General features: G+C 46.0%; 1 protein-coding gene across 1 annotated transcript in view; it reads right to left on the bottom strand.

The window, feature by feature from the left end:
* Nucleotides 1–24,271, bottom strand: part of IPO5 (importin 5) — a 531,657-nt gene that overhangs the window by 451,792 nt on the left and 55,594 nt on the right. The window contains exons 5-6 of the mRNA XM_069205185.1: nt 12,473–12,569; nt 1,863–1,967 (exon numbers count right to left, since the gene is read on the bottom strand). Of these exons, the coding sequence (XP_069061286.1) occupies nt 1,863–1,967; nt 12,473–12,569 (202 nt within the window). The remainder of the gene's footprint in view (nt 1–1,862; nt 1,968–12,472; nt 12,570–24,271) is intronic.

Below are 24,271 nucleotides of genomic sequence, written 5' to 3' on the forward strand. Positions count from 1 at the left end.
CACAGGGGCTCTTCTTACTAAATGGGGATGATACGCAGGTAGCCTAAGAAGGGCGCAGAGGAACCTCCTTAACAGGAGGGTCTGCAATACACATTTGCTTGTTGGCAAGGCTAAAGCAACCAGGCTTCTATATCACTCACTTGTGAAAGTTATGGGGGAGATGTACTGGCACTGTGCTGTAAATGGGATGCAGACATTAGCATACCAATTTAAGACATTGACAGGGCCTCCATATTAAAGCAATACTGCAACGTCTATAGGAATGCTAGGTTTCAATTAGTCCAGAGCTACTAAATCATATGCATCACCCATAGAAGAATCACCCAAATGTTTCCTGGTACGCAGACAGGGTGCCCCAGATGCATGAAAGGATGCAGACTTCTTCCATTTGATCCGATTCTTCTGGGCCAATTAACGTCATTAATAATGCTATGAAACATGATCACCCTTGCACACTGATGGCCCAATATGTGCACCATCTTTCTAGAACTAGGGCCAACCGTGTGACAAGTAGATTCACACACTTTGGTGTCAGCTAAACAGCAGATCACAATGAACTGAGAGCTTGACTGGTCCCGAGCTGGGAAGATGAAGAACTAGCTACCTGGGGTGAACGCAAAAGTGTGAATTTTTAACCAGAAGAGTGAAGGGGCCTGCGCCATGTTGCAGTATCACACACGTGGGATGAGATTGTAGGGTGTTACCTGTATATAGACAGCAACAGCCATCTGCAGGCCCAATGGAATACAATTAAAGGTTAGCAAAGAATGCTTCATGGCAGCATGATTGAGAGGACACTGCCCCAAAACAGCAGAACAGTACTGATTTACCTGCAAAGTGGGCTGTATATGCCACTGTTATACTACATGACCATACACTGGATGAGACCTCCCCTACACCACATTTTTTGACTAGGTTGATTGCACACATAGGGCAACAAAAGGAGTATTAGTGCAACATGTTATCCTGCTCTGTATTTATCCACGATTAAACTTAGTGTGTTGCACCGACGTGAACTTACCATGGTGTTATTAGTTTGAAGAAAAGAACATTTTTTTTTTTTTTTAATTGCCAGGCAACACAGTAAAAAATAAAAAAAAGCCTAGGATTCAAACGAACCCAAGCAGAATATCTGCCAATCTAAGGAAAATAGAATATAAAAAGGACATGTTTTTAACACCCCTGTTCAGATGTAATGAAAGTGGCAGATCAAGCAATAATTAAAACTATTACAATTGTAGCACCATGTATAGAATCAAATCAAGTGCATAGTTGTTTTTCCTAGTCAAATCTCAACGTGGACTGCTGGAATGCCAATTTAACTGTTCATTTAAAAAACAAATGATTTACAAAGAAGTGTATAGTTGTTTTTTCACATGCCTCATATAATACAGGTGCTAAGACATGTTTAATTCAGAAAACGTTTTCCATCAACAGCCTTTCTCTTCCACTGTATGATTACAGGAAGTATTGAGAGGCGGGCTGCAAAGGCAAATAGCAAATGTTAATTAAAAAAAATCTTAAACAATAATCTTAAAAACTACACAGAGAACTGTAATCAGACCCTTAAATTACACCGGCTGAAAGCTAGAGAGAAAAAGCATGGCCAACAGGCGACATCCTACTGTTAGAACTGAAAGGTAATCGTACTTTATGGATTGTTGGTAAGGCCTTAAAGTTTGTGCTGATATCTAACACACGTAGAGATGCAGGTGGACAAGTTCAGATAGAAAATATTACTACAACACTGCTACATTAGAACGTGTTCAGAAAGTTGCAGTGCAACAAAAACGATAAAAAGGATACACAGAGTAACCACTTTCAATGTTCATTGAAAATTACATTCCATATTTGCGCCATACCTGTAGTATGCCTGGAAGCAGATCTGCAAAATGTTTGAGAAGAGGGACGTTGTGCTCGTTGGCCAGCACAAAAGCAGATGCCGCCCTCGCAGCCAATGTCCTGATCTGAGAGAAAAGGCACAAACAAAAGGGGTTTCAGAACACAAGTTACCAGTAACGTGGTCTTTTGCACACCACTACTGTGAGAGAAAGTAAACACCTAAAACAAGTTCTTCAAGGTTCGATGCTAAGAGGTGGGAGGGATGATCACTCGCTTCCGCTCTCCATGTGAAAGGCACATTTGATCCATGCAGGTGCTACCTACAACTGCTACAGACCAGGCAGTTTCTAGCAACACTGAGCAATTAAGTAGCCTTTCTACTTCCTCCCATTACTATTAGTCAAAGATTTTCACTAGTCTACTCCTTACTATAGTTCTAACCAGTGGAAGGACTGGAGACTCTAGTGTTTAAAACTGGAGGCGTATGCAGCCAGTAAGTACCACGCACCAAGGATACAAAAGGGACCAAATGAGCAGAGACTCAAGATAAAGTGTAGCATGAAAATTCTTTAAAAGAAAAAAAAAAAAAAAAAAAAAAGTGTACGAACAGAGTAGCAATGCATTTCATGTATTAAACACGGTTGTCGGGTATTGAATTTTAATAATTTGATACACTATTTCCTGCCACCTGGAAGATTCACATATGTTGAGTATATGTTGTATTCGGCTTCAAAAACTTGGAAAATTATATCCTGGAACTTTACATTGTTGCTGACATCTATAACAACAATTTTGTGCTGCAATGTTCAGGATAAGCATAAGCTAATTAAAATGCAATGTGTCATTCACCTGTCAGACTAGACTGAAGACCTTTAGAGGAGTACTATTTTCAACAATGCTCAAAAAGAAGTGAGACTGTCCACAACAGTCACTCAATCTCAAAGGGTAGAGACCAATCTGGTACAAGTAGGGATTTGAGACCCAGTATAGCAATAATTTTGGGCGATAATTAGGGCCCTGGGGTGCTGTAACAAAGGGGGTGAGCCTTTGAGGCTCACCGCCAGGTGTTACAGTTCCGGCAGGGGGAGGTGATAAGAATCTCCACCCCAGTACAGGCTTTGTTACTAGCCACAGAGTGACAAAGGCACTCTCCCCTTGTGGCCAGCAACATGTCTGGAGTATGGCAGGCTGCTAAAACCAGTCAGCCTACACGGGTAGTCGGTTAAGGTTTCAGGGGGCACCTCTAAGGTGCCCTCTGGGGTGTATGTTTCAATAAAAAGTACACTGGCATCAGTGTGCATTTATTGTGCTGAGAAGTTTGATACCAAACTTCACAGTTTTCAGTGTACCCATTATGGTGCTGTGGAGTTCGTGTATGACAGACTCCCAGACCATATGCTCTTATGGCAACCGTATGCCCTCACCTATGGTATAGTGCACCCTGCCTTAGGGCTGTAAGGCCTGCTAGAGGGGTGACTTATCTATACCTGTAGGCAGTGTGAGGTTGGCATGGCACCCTGAGGGGAGTGCCATGTCGACTTAGTCTTTTTATCCTCACTAGCACACACAAGCTGGCAAGCAGTGTGTGTGCTGAGTGAGGGGTCCCCAGGGTGGCACAAGATATGCTGCTGCCCTTCGAGACCTTCCCTGGCATCAGGGCCCTTGGTACCAGGGGTACCAGTTACAAGGGACTTACCTGGATGCCAGGGTGTGCCAATTGTGGAAACAAAGGTACAGGTTAGGGAAAGAACACTGGTGCTGGGGCCTGGTTAGCAGACCTCAGCACACTTTCAAATCAAAACTTAGCATCAGCAAAGGCAAAAAGTCAGGGGATAACCATGCCAAGGAGGCATTACCTTACACTGGGATTCTAAAAAGCCATGCTGAATGTGTAATCTGCAGTTAGGCATATATTGCTGTGAGATGTATTTTAAATTGAAGAGAATGCTAGTTTAGACTTTTGTAAGTGTACTAAGTAGCCTACAATGTCCTTTGCGGAAGCATGTACTGGTTGAATTTGATTAGTGTAGCAGTAGTAAACAAATCTTTTCCATTTGTTTGCGTAACAATGTCTTGTCGTGGGCTTTCTAGCTTGTTTAATGACCTCCATACATTCTTGTGTAAGGTCTAAAATGTCAGAATTCTAAGATTTCAGGAGCCAGATTGCTAGATTGAGCGATGCTGGATTCGGGTGTCTGATCTGTGTGTTGCGTTAACAGATCTGGCCTGTGTGGTAATTTGATGTGAGGTACTACTGATTAATCTAGCAGTGTTGTGTACCACAGTTGGCGAGCCCAGGTCGGTGCTATAAGTATTAGTTTGTCTTGACTTAGTTTGTTTACCAGATAAGGAATGAGTGGGAGAGGGGGATGCAGAAGCAAATATCCCTAACCAACTGATCCTTAAAGCATTGCCCTTGGACTGAGGGTGTGGGTACCTGGACGCGAAGTTTTGGCATTTTGCGTTTTCCTTTGTTGCGAATAAGTCTATTTTTGGTGTTCCCCAGCATAGAAAGTAATCTTGTAGGATCTGGGGATGAATTTCCCATTTGTGTGTTTGTTGGTGATCTCGACTGAGATTGTTGGCCAACTGGTTCTGAATGTCTGGGATGTATTGTGCTATTAGGCGAATGTGATTGTGAATTGCCCAATGACAAATTTTCTGTGCTAAGAGACAGTTGTGACGAGTGTATCCCTCCTTGTTTGTTGAGGTAATTCATGGTCGTCATGTCGGTTTTGACAAGAATGTGTTTGTGTTCTATCAGTGGTTGAAATGCTTTTAGTGCTAGAAACACTGCCAACAGTTCTAAATGATTTATGTGCAGTTTTTTGTTGATTGTCCCATTGTCCCTGTATGCTGTGCTGGTTGAGGTGAGCTCCCCACCCCATCATGGAAGTATCTGTTGTGATCACATCTTAAAGCACTGGGTCCTGGAATGGCTGCCCTTGGTTTAAATTTATAGGCTTCCACCATTGAAGCTAGAAGTGTCTGGCGGTCTACCAACACTAGGTCTTGGAGTTGACCCTGTGCTTGTGTCCATTGTTTTGCCAGGCTCTGTTGTAAGGGCTGCATGTGTAATCTCGTGTTTGGGACAATGGCTATGCATGAAGACATCATGCCTAGAAGTTTCATTACAAACCTTAGTTGGTAGTGTTGGTTTGGCTGTATGTTTAATGTTATATTTTGGAACGCTTGTACCCTCTGTGTGGAGTGTTGCTCCCAAGTATTGTTGTATTTGGTATGGCTGCAGATGTGATTTTTGGTAATTTATAGAAAATCCTAGTTTGTGTAGAGTTTCTATAACGTATTGCGTGTGAAGAAGACACTGTTGAGTGCTGGTTTTTATTAACCAGTCGTCTAAGTATGGGAATACGTGCATGTGCTGTCTCCTTATGTGACCAGCTACTACTGCAAGGCATTTTGTGAATACCCTTGGGGCTGTTATACCGAACACTTTGAATTGATAGTGCACGCCGTGTATTACAAATCTTAAGTTTTTTCTGTGAGAAGGATGTATGGGTATGTGAAAGCATGCATCCTTGAGATCTAACTTTGACATGTAGCCCTCTTTTTTTAGAAAGGGAACCACATCTTTAAGTGTGACCATGTGGAAGTGATCCGACTTGATGAAGAGATTCAGCGTTCTGAGGTCTAATATGGGTCTTAACGTTTTGTCTTTCTTTGGAATTAGGAAATATAGTGAGTAGACACCTGTTCCTTTCTGATGGTTGGGTACTAACTATTGCTTGTTTTTGTAACAATGCATGGACTTCTAGTTGTAACAGGTCTGTAAGGAAATGGCTCCCTGTTGCAATTACCCCCCACTTTTTGCCCGATACGGATGCTAACTTCACTGAGAAGTGTGCTGGGACCCTGCTAACCAGGCCCCAGCACCAGTGTTCTTTCACCTAAAATGTACCATTGTCTCCACAATTGGCACAACCCTGGCATCCAGGTAAGTCCCTTGTAACTGGTACCCCTGGTACCAAAGGCCCTGATGCCAGGGAAGGTCTAAGGGCTGCAGCATGTTTTATGCCACCCTAGGGACCCCTCACTCAGCACAGACACACTGCTTGCCAGCTTGTGTGTGCTGGTGGGGAGAAAATGACTAAGTCGACATGGCACTCCCCTCAGGATGCCATGCCAACCTCACACTGCCTGTGGCATAGGTAAGTCACCCCTCTAGCAGGCCTTACAGCCCTAAGGCAGGGTGCACTATACCATAGGTGAGGGCACCAGTGCATGAGCACTATGCCCCTACAGTGTCTAAGCAAAACCTTTGACATTGTAAGTACAGGGTAGCCATAAGAGTATATGGTCTGGGAGTCTGTCAAACATGAACTCCACAGCTCCATCATGGCTACACTGAATACTGGGAAGTTTGGTATCAAACTTCTCAGAATAATACACCCACACTGATGCCAGTGTTGGATTTATTAATAAATGCACACAGAGGGTATCTTAGAGATGCCCCCTGTATTTTACCCAATTGTTCAGTGCAGGACTGACTGGTCTGTGCCAGCCTGCTGCTGAGAGAAGAGTTTGACCCCATGTGGTAAGAGCCTTTGTGCTCGGAGGACAGAAACAAAGCCTGCTCTGGGTGGAGGTGCTTCACACCTCCCCCCTGCAGGAACTGTAACACCTAGCAGTGAGCCACAAAGGCTCAGGCTTCGTATTACAATGCCCCAGGGCACTCCAGCTAGTGGAGATGCCCGCCCCCTGGACACAGCCCCCACTTTTGGCAGCAAGTCCAGGAGAGATAATGAGAAAAACAAGGAGGAGTCACCCACCAGTCAAGACAGCCCCTAAGGTGTTCTGAGCTGAGGTGACCCCTGCCTTTAGAAATCCTCCATCTTGATTTAGAAGGATTAACCCCAATAGGAATAGGGATGTGCCCCCCTCCCCTCAGGGAGGGGGCACAAAGAGGGTGTAGCCACCCTCAAGGACAGTAGCCATTGGCTACTGCCCTCCCAGATCTAAACACACCCCTAAATTCTGTATTTAGGGGCTTCCCAGAACCTAGGAAACTAGATTCCTGCAACCTGAAGACGAAAAAGGACTGCTAACCTGAAGCCCTGCAGAAAAGACGGAGACACCAACTGCTTTGGCCCCAGCCCTACCAGCCTGTCTCCCCACTTCAAGAGAAACTGCAACAGCGACGCGCTCCCCAGGGTCTAGCGACCTCTGAAGCCTCAGAGCTAAAAAGGACCAAGAACTCCCGAGGACAGCTGCCCTGTTCCAAAGAAACCAAAACTTGCAACAAAGAAACAACTTTAAAAAGGACTCCACATTTCCTGCCGGAAGCGTGAGACTTTCCACTCTGCACCAGATGCCCCCAGATCGACCTGTGGAGAAACACTACAGGGAGGACTCCCCAGCGACTGCGACCCTGTGAGTAGCTAGAGTTGACCCCCTGAGTCCCACAAGTGACACCTGCAGAGAGAATCCAGAGGCTCCCCCTGACTGCTTCCAAGAACCAACGCCTGGTAAAGACACTGCACCCACAGCCCCCAGGACCTGAAGGATCCGACCTCCAGTGCAGAAGCGACCCCCAGGTGGCCCTCTCCCTTGCCCAGGTGGTGGCTACCCCGACCTCTGCACCTGAATGGCCCTGAGCTGCTGGTGTGGTAACTTTGGGGTTGCCCTGAACCCCCAACGGTGGGCTACTTTGGACCCAACTTTGAACCCTGTAGGTGGGTTACTTACCTGCAAAACTAAAATATTTACCTCCCCCAGGAACTGTGGAAATTTGCACTGTCTAGTTTTAAAATAGCTTATTGCCAAAACTGTACATGCTATTTTGCTGATTCAAAGTTCCTATGATACGTAAGTGAAGTACCTTTCATTTAAAGTATTGTTTGTAAATCTTGAACCTGTGTTTCTTAAAATAAACTAAGAAAATATATTTTTCTATATAAAAACATATTGGCCTAGAATGGTCTTAGAGTGTGTTATTTATTGCCTGTGTGTACAACAAATGCTTAACACTACCCTCTGATAAGCCTACTGCTCGACCACATTACCACAAAATAGAGCATTAGAATTCTCTTTTTGCCACTATCCTACCTCTAAGGGGAACCCTTGGACTCTGTGCATGCTATTTCTTACTTTGAAATAGTACATACAGAGCCAACTTCCTACAAGGTCCAAGTGTTGTTTGGACATATTGTGTGCCCTTGGGGGCACATCTGGCGGGAAATTTATGAATTCTATGCAATAACCATGCTGGATAATGGCTAGGACCCATGCGTCCGTAGTTGTGTGTCCAATTTTGGTAGTATGCAGCAAGTCTCCCCCCCCCCCCCCCCCCCCACTGGTGTTAAGTGCTGGGGTTTTGTGACATTGAAGTCACTGTTTGGTTTGACTTGTCTTAGGTGTTTGGAATTTTCCCCTTGCTCTTGGGAATTGTCCACCCCTATATGAGCCTCGAAACCCTCCGCTCTGGTATCGTCCCCGATAGGTGGGTCTGGTTTGCGAGGTGGAAAGCTCTGGTGTTTGCATACGAAACCCCCCTCTAAATTGTGGCTTTCTAAATGTGCCTCTGCTTTGTGGGGAGTAGAGCACAACCATGGCTTTGGCCACGTCAGTGTCGTCCTTTAATTTTTCAATTCCTGTACCCACCTCCCGCCCAAACAATTGTTCTTGATTAAAAGGCATGTTTAACACAGCTTGTTGGATTTCTGGCTTGAATCCGGAGCTTCATAACCATGCATGCCTGCGAATGGTTACCACAGTGTTGACTGTGCGTGCTGCTGTGTCTGCCGAGTCTAATGCGGACCTTATTTGGTTTTTGGATCTTGCTTGTCCTTCCACAACCTGTTGGGCACGTTTCTGGTGTTCTTTGGGCAAGTGCTGTATAATATGTTGCATCTCGTCCCAGTGTGCCCTGTCGTAGCGAGCCAGTAGGGCTTGCGAGTTTGCGATCCGCCATTGATTGGCTGCCTGTGCTGCCACCACTCGTTTACAGTCAGGTGGTGGAGCGTCTCCAGATGATTGAGAGTTTGCCTTCTTTCTTGCTGCTCCTACAACCACCGAGTCCGGTGTAAGTTGCTGTGTTATAAACACGGGGGGGTGTGTGTGTGGGTGGGTGGGTGGGTGGGTAGCCCTTCCTTTCTCACTGGCTCCTGGAATACTGGTTTTGCGTGCTTGAGCATGCCCGGGAGTATTGGCACTCTGGTAGGAAGTGTGGGTGGATGCCAAGGTGTTGAACAAGAAATCATCCTCTATTGGCTCTGAATGTATTGCTACATTGTGGAACGTAGCTGCCCTGGATAGTACCTGCGTATATGCAGTACTGTCCTCTGGAGGTGACAGCCTTGTTGGGTAACAATCTGGGCTTTTGTCTGATACTGGTTCATCACATAAGTCCCATGAATCCGGATCATCCTGTGTCATCCCTGTATGTGTAGGTGACTGCATTGGAGGTGGTGTTACCGGGGACAGCTGTGGTGAGTGTAGTGGGGAAGGCTGTGGCAAAAACCTCGGTGGTGGGGTTTGATCTCTGGCCACTTTCGCCTTTGGCTGCATTTCTGACTCTTGAAATGCCAGCTTTCTTTTGGTTTTGATTGGAGGAAGAGTTTGTATTTTTCCAGTCTCTTTCTGGATATGCAACGTCCTTTGTGTATGGTCTGGTTCCACCATACTTATTTCCTGCTCAAATCTGTGTTTTTGCATTTGGCTGGAAAGTCCTTGCTCTTCTGTGTAAGCTTCTTTTCGGCTCCGAAGCCGCTTTTTTCTGTACTGATTCTTCCGAGAAAGTCTTTTTCAGTTCAGACATTACTTTTCTCACCTTGGGTGAGTCGAACTCTTGGTGCAGAGATCGTTCGGTGCCTGAATCTTGACCGGAGTCCAACTTTTTGGCCTTTTTTGGTGCCGATGTTTGGTCACCTTCTTTTCGATGGGTTAAGCCATGGCCTGCTGGCGGTGGCATCCCCTTGGCCTTTACGATCTTTGCGTGAGTTTTGGACGGGGCAGTTTTACTCACTGTTTTCTGCACCGTCGTGGGTCGTTCGCTTTAGGATTCATCAGTCCGTCCCCTGGATGGAAATTCTTTCCTCCTCTTTGACGTCGAGTTGTTCTCTCGGTGTCGACGACATTTGAAGTCTTCTCGCTCTTCGATCACGTACAGTATTTTTTGATCGAAACGCCCGACAGGCCTCACAAGTATCCTCCCTGTGTTCTGGTGATAAACACAGATTACATAGGGATACTTCGAGCGGCACTTCTGACAGAAGCGGAAGGGGGTCCGGTCCATTAGTTTCATCGATGGACGCGGTCGGGCCGACCAGGCCCCACTGAAGAGCGTAAGACCCGAAGGGCCGCCGAAGCGCTTCTACTGTCGGTGTCAATACGCTAACACTAAACCGGTACCGAGCGCCAACAATACCGTCAAATTTGATATTTAGCTAACTTTCCTGATTCAAAATACGGAGCAAAGAGGAACACGTCCGAACCCGATGGCAGAAAGAAAACAATTTAAGATGGAGTCGATGCCCATGCGCAATGGAGCCGAAATGGAGGAGCCCCTCAGTCTCGTGACTCGAAAAGACTTCTTCGAAGAAAAACAACTTGTAACACTCCAAGCCCAACACTAGATGGTGGGATATGCACAGCATGTGTATCTGCAGCTACACATGCCACCGAACATACATACATATATACACACACACATATATATATATATATATATATATATATACACACACACACATATATATACATATACACACACACACACACAAACATTTAACCCTAAACTGGGGGTGAATGTTGGCTAGAATGCTGAACATTGGCAATCATCTTTTTGTGTTGCTATAGTAGCCCTAAGTGGTCAGGGTATGCCCAGATGTGGGTTCTGTGCTCACTGTGCCATTAAATTTAAGCTAGTCTGAATGATGAGGGGTGATACCCAAAAACAAGTCACAGGATACTTGTTTATGGTCAAGGGAGGGCATGGCTTGGCAGTTTGGGCTGGACTGTTCCCATGAGGAGGAGGGTCAAGACTGATTTGCATATGGCTGTGACTGGGGTGAACGTTCAGCATTCGGTCCTTCATCTTTTTGTGTTGCTATGGAAAACTAAGACTGACACCGCTTTACAAGACTACTACTTCCAAGGCTTGAGAATTACAAAAACAGTACAATTAAACCCATTTGAGGAGACTTCTATGGGTATAGATTTGCTACTTTTTGGTAAACTGGCCGCTATCTATTTACATTCCCAATACAAATCAAGCATTTGCAACGCAATGGGCCACGCGTTTGCTCGAGTTAGAGCTATTAGCGTTGTAAATTCCTAACTGGACTTTTCTTGGCACACAAACTTTGAGATCCTCTCCACCCACTTCCCCCTCCAGCTCACAAAGTAAGCTATACCCTGCCAAAACCACTTTGGTTATTTTCTCTCAAAGGCCCTGCTTGCAAAAAATTGAAATGCTTTGCACAAGCTGCAATTTCGGGATTCCCGATTAACCAGGTAGTTAAGACTTGGACAGATTGGTGATGGGGTAAATGGGGCAAACCGCATGCTGCTGGAAATGCAGGACCCTCAGCATAGTAGAGAAACTGGTAGGAGACCAGAGAAGGGATTTTTCAGAACTTCACCACTAAAGTTACAGATAAGTGGGATGTCCTATCTGGGCATGCCAGGGGCCTACCTTGGCCCATACCATGATGTTTAAGAAACCAATGCAAGGGTATACACAACTGGATCTTTTACAGTCAATTACAGATAGGATAGCAAGGTTCCAGAATTGCCATACATACAGACAACAGATATGGGATATACTAAGACTGCAGAGAGCATGCATCAATTCAATCACCACATGTAATGGGTGCCAAAGAAACTAATTAAAATATGATTATGAGACTATACACTCAAGCCACTTAAGTCTTGGCACACTAGCACATAGTGAATGCATCAATAGTTTGTCATCGGAGGTTGTGTGTTACAAAAGATTGCTGCCACAATTCATCTGGGAATTAAAACTGAACTAATGTTGCCCAGAATGAAGCAACCTGGCACAGTTCTATTGGAAAAAAGGTGAGTGGGAGGTTGTCAGTTCTGGAAATGTAAGCATATAAGTTAAGGTGTGGAGCAATGGGCCTGGGGTTCGTTGAAAAAGGTTTCAAAAAGAGCTACTGGAGAGTGAATAGCCAATAGAGCATGGCATACATACGATTTCTAGACAATTTTAGTGAGACTAGATGAATAATGTGGATAAGCATGGCAAAATAAATGCACCCCACTCCAAAAATAACATTCCTTTTGTCTTAAGCAAGAATTTCCAATATGGGTGGAGCCCATGCCAGACTCAAGATCATTTGCATGGAAACACCTGTAGTTGTGTGCAGATTTAGCTTGGCAATATTCTGAAAATTAGGCATGACCTATTGATTCCGGATAAGGTGATTAGCCATTGTACCAAGTATCATGGCTACAATTCAAACCAAGGAGGCAGAGCTATAAGAGCCAGTAGAAAAGTGTAAGCTCAATACCATTTAAAGAAGCAACCTCAAAGAGAGCAAGGGCCAACTATTTATATTCAGAACAGATGTACACAGTACATTGGATTATGGAACCTATGCAAGAGACCAAAAGGATTCAATCGGAATTACTTAAGGCAAATTACCGTTTGATTTTCTTGATCCTGCATACACTGAACTAGCATCCGTTTGATGACGTCCATGTAATGTTGCTGTTGATTTCCAAATATGCCTGGGAAGTTCCTAAAATGAATTCAAAATTTAGTTCAGGAGTTTTAAAATGACACTGGTTGCAAAGAAAGTAAACCAAAAAAAAAAAAAAAAAAGACCCAAAAGCAGTAACTTGCATGCAACATTAAATCAGGGTGGACGAGGGACAATTTATTGTGTAGAAAAGTGTTGAACCTATGTGTCAACATATAACAAGGCAGACAAATTCAATGGGCTTTGAGACAGCCCTTTTTGTCCAATTGTCAGCATATGTAGACCAACATATTTACTAGGTATTTTTATTTACACGAAGCAGGAGCAACAACTAATGCCATAACGTTAAGACCGAAGCTGGTGCCTGTGTCTTCTATGCAGATAGAAACATGGCGAAAACACTGCAAACATAAGCAATAAGTGAGAGGTTCAATGCTTACTACAGATATACACCCTTGTGGATAGTTAAATTAAATGCCTACTTACATAGTGGATGCTTGGTGCCCCAATGGCATCTCTGGTCTCACCGTACACACAGTACCTATGTTTTTTCAGCCTACACGTCGTACCAGAACCATGTTTTGGAACATATGGTGTCCCTTGCTGTGCCTAAATTTGTTTATCCTGGTGTAGACCTACTGCTAAGAAAAGTTATTACGGTAGTGTACTGTGTATGTATGGGGCATGGTATGAATGATTATATAAATAAATATCCAACCACACTTTCCCAAAAGATTAATAGAGATATAGTGATCCGGACGAAAGCCACTGGGCTGGGGTACATGTCAGAAATTAGTTGATCACACTTAAGGGCCAAGGAGTGATAGTAACTTCATCGAGCCAGTTTCCAGTTTTTTTTTTTTTATTTTATTTTTTTTTTTAAACCTTGCCAGACAGACCTATGAATAAATACTGAATTGGGCACCGCCTAGGCAGTTAAGGACTAACCAGTCTAGATTCTACACCCTCTTTCCTTAAAAAGTGCTCCCTTTTAAGGAAAGAGGTTGCAATATGCCTGACCCCGAGGGTCAGGAACAACTCTACACTGAAGCATGTCCTTGGATAACTGAGCGAGTTACTTTAAGAAAAAGGTCTTTACCCTATATCCAGTGGGCCTACCCTACTGTGCCTGTGAAAGGCACAATACATAGACTATGGGTGCTATTTTAGGGTACTGAGACTGCATGGGGAAGGAGGTGGTTAAGTAATCTCCCACACTAAACTGTATTGCTGCATTCTTGTAACTACCCCCTCCCCTTTAAAGGTTGCTCCGATTCAGGGAAAGGACACAAGGAAGGGGCCTGGACACATCCTAGGAAGGAGATGGGGGCTTTTAAGGGAATCACAGGTTAAGGCTGGGGCCCTGGGCTAGGATAGGCTAACATTTTGAATGCACGTCACTGTGGTCGACATCCAGGTATGAACTATAGTCACTTCCATGGCCTGTGGCTATCAGCTTCAGAGTCTCTCCTGCTGTGACTTATTGCTTTCAAGAGAGGGGTGGGAACTTCAAAAACGGAGCAGACCTCTAAAATAAACGTCAATCACTCTAAATCACATTTGGTGTCTGGAAAGAACTTAAGAAGGGGAGCTTGAAGTCCCCAAAATTGTAAACTGTCAAGAAGCCAGTCAGGATTCTCAGAGGTGTGAGAAATGGGTGCTGCACAAATTGGGTTGTGCACGACAAAGTGAGCAATCCTCATATGCAAGGGGAGGGCCATTGTGAAGTGAGCCATGGATATTGCTGCACAGACTGGGCTAGAGCTCTCGAGGAATCAGTGGACGCCCCACTCCCCGAATATCAGGAGAGGCCATCATGCAGTTTGGAGTGGTGGTAGCCCTAGCACTGTGAAGGGGTGGTGACTCCGTATGCCAGGAGGGGCCGCCGTACAGGCCTCCGCTGTGCAAATCGGGTCAGTGCCCCTGTACGGCATACAGGATCACCATGCCTCTGCTAGGGGGGGTGGGGTAGGTGCTCACCTGAACTAGCAAGAGGTGCAATCTGACGAGAAGCATCACTGAGTTAGGCAGTCGTGGAATTCCCAGACATTAGGACACGGGACCAGCACTAGGAACTTTGAATCTCCTCTCCACAGAGGGAGAGACAGAAAGACTTAGCCTGAATGTAGCAGCCACAAGGAACCCCCACTCACTGCTGGAGCATAACCATATGTGAGGAAATCATGGATCGCAGAGTGCGGCCCACCTGAGTTGCGTACAGTGAACTCACCTGAACTAGTCCCTGCTGCTCTGGTGCCTGCAGAGGGGCCATGCTCTTAAACTCCATATGTTCCCAATCGGTCAGTGAAGGCAAGACTGAATTCGGTCCAAGTCACCCTCAGGGGAACTAGCTGGCTAGATAGCTCTTTGGCACCGAAACATTTTTGAATTTACCATAGAGGCATAGTAGAACCCTGAGACCCTGACCATTAGTAGGGTGTAAAGAAATGGCTCCCTGTTGCAGTTACCCCCCACTTTTTGCCCGATACTGATGCTGACTTGACTGAGAAGTGTGCTGGGACCCTGCTAACCAGGCCCCAGCACCAGTGTTCTTTCACCTAAAATGTACCATTGTTTCCACAATTGGCACAACCCTGGCACCTAGGTAAGTCCCTTGTAACTGGTACCCCTGGTACCAAGAGCCCTGATGCCAGGGAAGGTCTAAGGGCTGCAGCATGTCTTATGCCACCCTAGGGACCCCTCACTCAGCACAGACACACTGCTTGCAAGCTTGTGTGTGCTGATGGGGAGAAAATGACTAAGTCGACATGGCACTCCCCTCAGGGTGCCATGCCTACCTCCCACTGCCTGTGGCATAGGTAAGTCACCCCTCTAGTAGGCCTTACAGCCCTAAGGCAGGGTGCACTATACCACAGGTGAGGGCATATGTGCATGAGCACTATGCCCCTACAGTGTCTAAGCAAAACCTTAGACATTGTAAGTGCAGGGTAGCCATAAGAGTATATGGGCTGGGAGTCTGTCAAAAACGAACTCCACAGCTCCATAATGGCTACACTGAATACTGGGAAGTTTAGTATCAAACTTCTCAGAATAATAAACCCACACTGATGCCAGTGTTGGATTTATTAAAAAATGCACACAGAGGGCATCTTAGAGATACCCCCTGTATTTTACCCAATTGTTCAGTGCAGGACTGACTGGTCTGTGCCAGCCTGCTGCTGAGAGACGAGTGTCTGACCTCATGCGGTGAGAGCCTTTGTGCTCTCTGAGGACAGAAACAAAGCCTGCTCTGGGTGGAGGTGCTTCACACCTCCCCCCTGCAGGAACTGTAACACCTAGCAGTGAGCTTCAAAGGCTCAAGCTTCGTGTTACAATGCCCCAGGGCACTCCAGCTAGTGGAGATGCCCGCCTCCTGGACCCAGCCCCCACTTTTGGCGGCAAGTCCAGGAGAGATAATGAGAAAAACAAGGAGGAGTCACTGGCCAGTCAGGACAGCCCCTAAGGTGTCCTGAGCTGAGGTTACTCTGACTTTTAGAAATCCTCCATCTTGTAGAAGGAGGATTCCCCCAAAAGGGATAGGAATGTGACCCCCTCCCCTTGGGAGGAGGCACAAAGAGGGTGTACCCACCCTCAGGGCTAGTAGCCATTGGCTACTAACCCCCCAGACCTAAACACGCCCTTAAATTTAGTATTTAAGGGCTTCCCTGAACCTAAAGATTTAGATTCCTGCAACAACAAGAAGAAGGACTGCCTAGCTGAAAACCCCTGCAGAGGAAGACCAGAAGACAACTGCCTTGGCTCCAGAAACTCACCGGCCTGTCTCCTGCCTTCCAAAGAACTCTGCTCCAGCGACGCCTTCCAAAGGGACCAGCGACCTCTGAATCCTCTGAGGACTGCCCTGCTTCGACGACGACAAGAAACTCCCGAGGACAGCGGACCTGCTCCAAAAAGACTGCAACTTTGTTTCAAGAAGCAGCTTTAAAGAACCCTGCAACTCCCCGCAAGAAGCGTGAGACTTGCAACACTGCACCCGGCGACCCCGACTCGGCTGGTGGAGAACCAACACCTCAGGGAGGACCCCCGGACTACTCTACGACTGTGACTACCAAAACCTGTCCCCCCTGAGCCCCCACAGCGCCGCCTGCAGAGGGAATCCCGAGGCTTCCCCTGACCGCGACTCTCTGAAACCTAAGTCCCGACGCCTGGAAAAGACCCTGCACCCGCAGCCCCCAGGACCTGAAGGACCGGACTTTCACTGCAGAAGTGACCCCCAGGAGTCCCTCTCCCTTGCCCAAGTGGAGGTTTCCCCGAGGAAGCCCCCCCCTTGCCTGCAGCGCTGAAGAGATCCCTTGATCTCTCATTGACTTACATTGCGAACCCGACGCTTGTTCTAACACTGCACCCGGCCGCCCCCGCGCCGCTGAGGGTGAAATTTCCGTGTGGGCTTGTGTCCCCCCCGGTGCCCTACAAAACCCCCCCTGGTCTGCCCTCCGAAGACGCGGGTACTTACCTGCAAGCAGACCGGAACCGGGGCACCCCCTTCTCTCCATTATAGCCTATGCGTTTTGGGCACCACTTTGAACTCTGCACCTGACCGGCCCTGAGCTGCTGGTGTGGTGACTTTGGGGTTGCTCTGAACCCCCAACGGTGGGCTACCTTGGACCAAGAACTGAACCCTGTAAGTGTCTTACTTACCTGGTAAAACTAACAAAAACTTACCTCCCCCAGGAACTGTGAAAATTGCACTAAGTGTCCACTTTTGAAATAGCTATTTGTGAATAACTTGAAAAGTATACATGCAATTGAAATGATTCAAAGTTCCTAATGTACTTACCTGCAATACCTTTCAAACAAGATATTACATGTTAAATTTGAACCTGTGGTTCTTAAAATAAACTAAGAAAAGATATTTTTCTATAACAAAACCTATTGGCTGGATTTGTCCCTGAGTGTGTGTACTTCATTTATTGTCTATATGTATGTACAACAAATGCTTAACACTACTCCTTGGATAAGCCTACTGCTCGACCACACTACCACAAAATAGAGCATTAGTATTATCTCTTTTTACCACTATTTTACCTCTAAGGGGAACCCTTGGACTCTGTGCATGCTATTCCTTACATTGAAATAGCACATACAGAGCCAACTTCCTACATAGGGCTTACCATGAATGCTGTGTAAAGTGAGTGGGTATTTACCACTATCACTAGAGCGAGGAAAGAGTGTGAAGACAGGGCACTGCCTATGAAACATTAGAGCCTTGACCTCTGGGACTGTGTAGTTGTATGTGAAAGTTGCATCTACCTTTGTGTAGACAGCAGTAAAAATGAAACTTATTTTATCATAAAAGTATGCAGCTGGATAATAAGTCATGTGCTGAAGGGGTACTTGTTCCTGGACTTGACCTACTATGGATTCTGAGCAACTGGACCATCAGGCGTTAAAGGTCTCAACCCCCACGGTCGGACACAGTAGGGCTAATAGGGTTCTTTGTGACCCCTCACTCTTCAATAAAGTATTGGGCACCTTTGGCCATTTTGATTGCCTCTTCTGGTTTTAAACTGCATTTCTGTGCAGACAATCGAAACAGTCTTGTGTCTAGGGAGTAGGCAGGATTCCATCCAGGACAATTTCAAATGTTTCCTTGAGGCAGTGGCTTGTTTGATGAATGCCAAGACTGAGGTTTTAGTCTTTCCTACTGGTCTACTCACTGGTGGCCTCAGTCTTAGCACATTTTCTTCTTACACCTTCAGTGTTCCCAGTCAATTTAGGAGATAGTTTTGATTCTAAAGCCGCTTTCAAGGCACACATTAATAAACGGACAGATGCTTACTTTTTCACGACGAAGGTTCTAAAGAAAGTTTTTACTCATTCATAACTCTTTGGTAGCCACGACATCAGTCAGCACGGCAAAGGACAAGCCTCAACCCAAATAGTGGAAACTGGACAAGTTAACCAACCCCTTGGTGCCACCAATATAGGGAGATGGAGCCACCAGGCCTACAGCGATGGCTGTGTAAATGGACATAAGCACCCCTTCCATGCTTGCTCAGGCGACCAGGGCATAGGTGTATGTGGAGAAAGAGAGATGATCGCTAAGCATCAGAGCCAGGTGGCCCTGGAGAGACAACAGGGGAGCCTGTGCCAGCCCCTGAGCTGCAACATCGTGAAGAAGCTTCTGACACCAATGATTGAACAGCACCAAACTGTGATATTCTGCTTGCAGTGCAAAGCATGGGAGAGAATGGGTTTTGGGGATGCATGCTCTTAGTTGTGTGAAGACTGTTTGGCTGTTAAATCGGGTGGGGTGGGGAAAAGACATGTCTCAATTTGTAGTAGGGGATAGTTTTATGCCCATGTCAGGAATGTAGAGTGAGGGGGATCAGGTGGGATTTCTAGGTTCACTTATGTTTGATTGGTTAACAGCATCAGCTCCCACACAGGCCTGTTAGTTTAGGACATGACAGTTGCACCCATCAAGCACCAGGCAAGGGGCCTCTGCATATTGGCAGTATAGATAGCGATGCAGGCTGGCCCCCTCACAGTTCTCTGTGAACAGTTGAACGTGAACAGTCTCGGCCACAGAATAAAGAGGGGTTCTTGCCCAATATCAGTCGTCATTCCCCTGACATGGTACTCCTGCTGGAGACCCATCTGGAAATAATTTTCTGTAAATACAGAGCTCGCACACACCAGCTACACGAAAGGCACTAGAGGTGCGACTACGCTAGGTCTAACCAGAGAGCTGCTTTGTGGGGGTCATGGGGAGATGGCAGAGGAGCTGGTCGTAGCCCCGAGAACATGTACTCCCAAGATTGCAGAAGAGAACGCTGGAGTCACTGGGTTCCACTTTCATAGATGCACAGAGCAACAGCCACGTGGACAGGCTCTTGGACAGATGCTCACCCCAACAGACCCTTTGTACTCCTCCTTCAGGGTTTGCAGCACTATGCTCACATGTTGGGCTCAGTGACACCTGGTGGAGCACCCCCATAAGAAACAGTACTTGTCTTTCTCTGGTGGCACATGGTTCTCTGTCAAGAATGGTCTAGGTCTTCCTCCTGCAACCACAGGTTGCATGGGTGACCAGGACAGAATACCTGGCAAGGAGGATATCCGATCACTCCCCCTCCTTGTCATGCTGGGGGTGTGTGGGGCCTGCCACGTGACAATCCATATTCTTGGAGACTGGGCTCTTGGGTTCTGAAGGCTGTAGCGATGGCATAGTGCCTTAGAGTGGCCTCCCAACAGTATTTTGATGAGAAAGTGGGGACAGTGTCCTCCCTAGTGACTTTATGGGAGGCATATAAGACTGTTCTGAGGGCCCAGAATATTATTATAGCAATAGAGAAACATCGCACAGAGGAGACTGCTCCTTGAGCGGCATTTCATGCAGCTGGAGCACACATGGGTGACCACAAGAGACTAACCCTCATGCATGCTTCTGTAGGTGACTAAGACCCAATACCACACTAATGAGACACAGGTGGATCGGCAACACTACCAGGGGTTCAACATACGTTATGTGATATGGGTGACAAATGCCAGTCATCACTTTGTGGGGTTGCGTACGAGGAGGCTGTGCGCTGGGTGGCCAAGATAATTACAGATTCCAGGGACCTGGTTCGACAGCGCATGTCTATGCAGCTAACTAAAAAGGGGTTATACATTGCTAGGCTCGACTCTACAGCCCATGAGGATGCTGAACTTTTAGCAAAGATGCCTCTCCAGGGCCTAGACGCATCGGGGGGGAAGAGCTGCCACCAATGGTCTCCACGTAGAACTTTATACACTTTGTGGCCCCGTTTCACCACCATCTCCTGATTTTATTCAAGGCAGCAAACAAGGAGGGGGGCCCCAACCCCCGGACCACAATCATGTCCTTATCATGGTCAAAGAAGGGCAAGCCTCCTCTTTGTTCTTCATATTGACCCAGGTTCCTACTCAACACCGAAAGCAAGATACTGGCAAAGATCTCCACGTCTAGGCTGATGGGAGTGCTCCCCGCCCTGGTTCATGCCAACCAAACCAGCTTCCTGCTGCGGCAATCCGAGGCTCAACCTTCGCAGACTGACTACACAGATACAGGGTGGACTCCCGTCCCATGGGAGCTGCTATTGTTGGATGCAGTGTTTGGGGGGCGGGGGGGGGGGGGGGGGGGGGTTGCCAAGGTATTGACTGATGTTACTTGTTTGAGACCCAAAGTGCCTTGGCTCAAAGTTCCACAGATGGGTTGCACTCCTGTACAAGGCACCCACTGTTTTGGTATGGGTCAGTAGTGTGGTCTGAGCCATTTGCTCTTGGGAGGGGAATGAAGAAGGCTGCCTACTGTCACATCTCCTGTCACCCTCCACATGGAGCCGCTGGTGTGCTGCATGTACCACAGGGCAGACAATCTGAGGACACTATACAGATCTGTGTATAAAAGAGAACTGGCACTCCTGTACATTAGAGCCTATCACAGGGCTGCTCAATTTTACTTCCTCAATGAACTGGGTCATTCCTCACAGTGAACTGGCATGCCTGACTGATCACACGGCTATGGGGAGGCAGATGTATCTCCACTTGTATATGGGAGGAGGGACCGGATGTACCTGCCCGAATGAAATATGATCACATTAAAGGCCCGGGATGATGTCACCAGTGCCAAGGGTTGGCAGGGCAAAATTACCCTAGCCACCCCACTTTGGAGTGGTACGGTGTTGCTGGAGACTTGCAAGCTAGCTGGTTTCGGCCAATGGGAACACACTGGGATTGAGACCCTGGGAGATGCACTGGAGGGTGGGGAGGTTCAGTCCTTTGCAGCCCTACAAGAGGAATACGCTCTCATTGAGACCCAATGGTTTAAATACATGCAACTTATACATGCCCTCAGGGAGGTCCGAATCCTGGATTTAGACTTCCCTGCATCCTCCCCACTGGAGACATGGGAGTTGGAGGAAGTGCTGGTCCACAAAGCACTTTCCCCACCTTTACTGCACTATACTAAGTGATGCAAAGGGACATCAGGAACCTGAAAGATGTCGACTCTGAAGCATCGCTAATGCTTTAGAGCCAAGCTGTATTTAATACAGTTTAGAATTCTCCATAGGGTATACTAGAACATATCCTGAGTCTACAAAATGGTGAGAGCAAGCAAGTACCCCCAATTAGCCTCTGCTGTTGTACGGTTGAAGGTACACTCCTTCACAAACTCTGGGGCTTCCGGATTATCGTAAGGGAAAATTGGCAAGTTGGAATCAGTATTGAGGGCTCTCATTACTGCATCACCATAACAGAATATTATGAGCATACTCAATGATGTTGATATCCTTCAGAAGCAATTGCTGTTTTGCAAGTTGGATTGTGACGTAGCCAAGTGTGACCTGGCCAGGTGCAGGAGGAGCTGTCGCACCCACTAGGACCATGTGGTGGGAGGGGATGAATCAATGTATGGAGGCAGAGTGAATGTGGTACCAAAGTCAGGTATGCCGTAGTAAATTTGAGAAGGTATGGGGCCCTGGAGGGCATACCAGTGCCTGATGAATAGCTCTGAGGATGCCCGGGGAGAGGGGGACAGTCACAGTGAAGGGGGCTGGGTGGTTGACATCCAGACTACCACCTGGAGCACCTATAATCGTAAGTGCTGGGTGGGATGCAACTGGTTTGCTGTACACAGTAAAACGAAAGTGTGGATGCGCTGGGGGATTAATGTGTGTCCTAATTTGCAGAATATATTTTTTTAAAAAGTGTTTAAGGCACTCTGTTTTTGCTACAAGGTTCTTTATGGCACCTCCAACAGCTATACATCCTAGTTCAAGAAATCGCTCATCCAGTGCTCTTACTGGGGTTTTGTAGAACCGATTTTTTTTTTCAGGGCATGGGGGGGGGGGGGGGGAAGAATGTGAAGTGTTCACTCCTTTTCAGTCATCACACCACAGGCCTGGAGCATTCTCTTAGGCCATGCAATCTGAATCTCATGAGATTTCGCAAACGTTTCAAAAAACTGACTTTCAACAATAACCTGCTCTCCTCTTTAGCTTAGAGCCAGGACACTTGAGTATTTGTGCACTCTATAAAGCACAAATCTGGTGGCACGCTATGTTTTACTTGTTTTGAAAATTGCAGATCCACAAGATTACGTGGAAAGTAGGATGTGATATGTCCTACTTAATGTGCGTTTGTAATTCTAATATGTGCCATATGGGTTCATAATTACAAACATGCAATGTAAACAAGGTGCATTAATAGGGGTATTGTTGTCACAGGAGAAAACATAGCCAAAGCAGCTGACTTTTAAGTCAAGGACTATGCTTCATCTGGGGGGGGGGGGGGGGGGGGGGGTCCATTTTAACAATAAATAGACCTAATAACAGTTGGAGTGAACCAAAAGTCCATCATAGTTAGATGAAGCACGCCTGGCAATGAGAAATGAACTGAGCCCAAGAATAATTAGACAGATCCATTTTTCGCTAGTCCTGAGAACACAGACAAGCTTGACAGCGGAGTAACGGGTACCAAAAAAAAAGTGTATGTTGTGAATATTTCAATAATGTCGAACAGTAATCGAGGAAACTGTGGCTAAAAGGAATTAGCCTGCTTTAAGTCAGTCTAAAGAAAGTAAGCCTTTTCAAGTCAGCTAGCAAGAATGGTATGATTGTTAGATCTGCAGTTTGTTAGACAAGCTAGAAGCCAGGGAGCAGACAAAATGGTCAGAAGTGAGGGTCTTGCCCCAGACGCCTCATCACTGATGCAAAGTCAATTGGGGTCAAGTTGAGGAAAAAGTATAAAGCATACAAAGCAAAAATGTCAAGTTCCACTTACCAGGGTTTCTACTGCAGCTTAACAGCAGGAGAAAGGTATACAGTTAACTCCCATACTTATACTCAACCTCTTTCTAGGCACGCACTTAATTAGCTGCGGTCTCAAAAGCAGTGAACAGGTGAATAGGTATTACGGGAAGACAGTCAGAAAGAGAGAACCTCCGATTTGTTTGTCTTATTAGGAAGGTTTGAGCTTTTTTTCCTAGTTCAAGCTAACAATTATGTATACTGGGCAAATGCCACGACAGTATGGCTCTGGGGAGATTCGTAGTGGTGAATCCTCCTAAACATCTGTCACCTGGAATGGAACTAGGATAAAAAGGAGAAGGCAAGCCTATTCAGAGACAGCAATTACTAACACTTCAGTAAGCCTCTACAGAATTGGTTAGCCATAAGCCTACAAAAAGCAGTACAAACCAAATGGTTGCCATCTTCAAACAAAACAAAGTGAAGGTGGACATGAAAACAGCCTGGTACAGACATTTCTGGGATTTAAAAAAAAAAAAAAAAAAAAAAAAAAAAAAAAAGTACAAACGAAACTGATTCATGAGTGTGTATATATATATATATATATATATATATATATATATATATATATATATATACACACATATACATACATACATACACACACACACTATATTATACATACATAATCTAAATTTATAAAAAAGAAGCCTTTGCATTTACCTATTGGGAGCAGATATGCTTGATAAAATGGAGAGAAAAAAAAAAAACACTGCCAGAACATAGCAATTCGCCAGCTAATAAAACACCATTACTGCTGCTAACGTACATTATGCTCAAACACAATAGAAGGTATGGCTTCACAACAACAAATACACGCATTAGGCCTTTCAAATCAGAAAACCAAAAGTTTCATCTATGGAATATTCGGCTTCTCCAAAAAAAAACAAAAAAAAAACAAAAAAAAAAAAAAACTACACGTGTACATCAGTAAGAAAGATCAACCAA

The sequence above is a fragment of the Pleurodeles waltl genome, chromosome 8 (assembly GCF_031143425.1).
Source record: "Pleurodeles waltl isolate 20211129_DDA chromosome 8, aPleWal1.hap1.20221129, whole genome shotgun sequence".
In the NCBI taxonomy this organism is placed as follows: Eukaryota; Metazoa; Chordata; class Amphibia; order Caudata; family Salamandridae; genus Pleurodeles; species Pleurodeles waltl.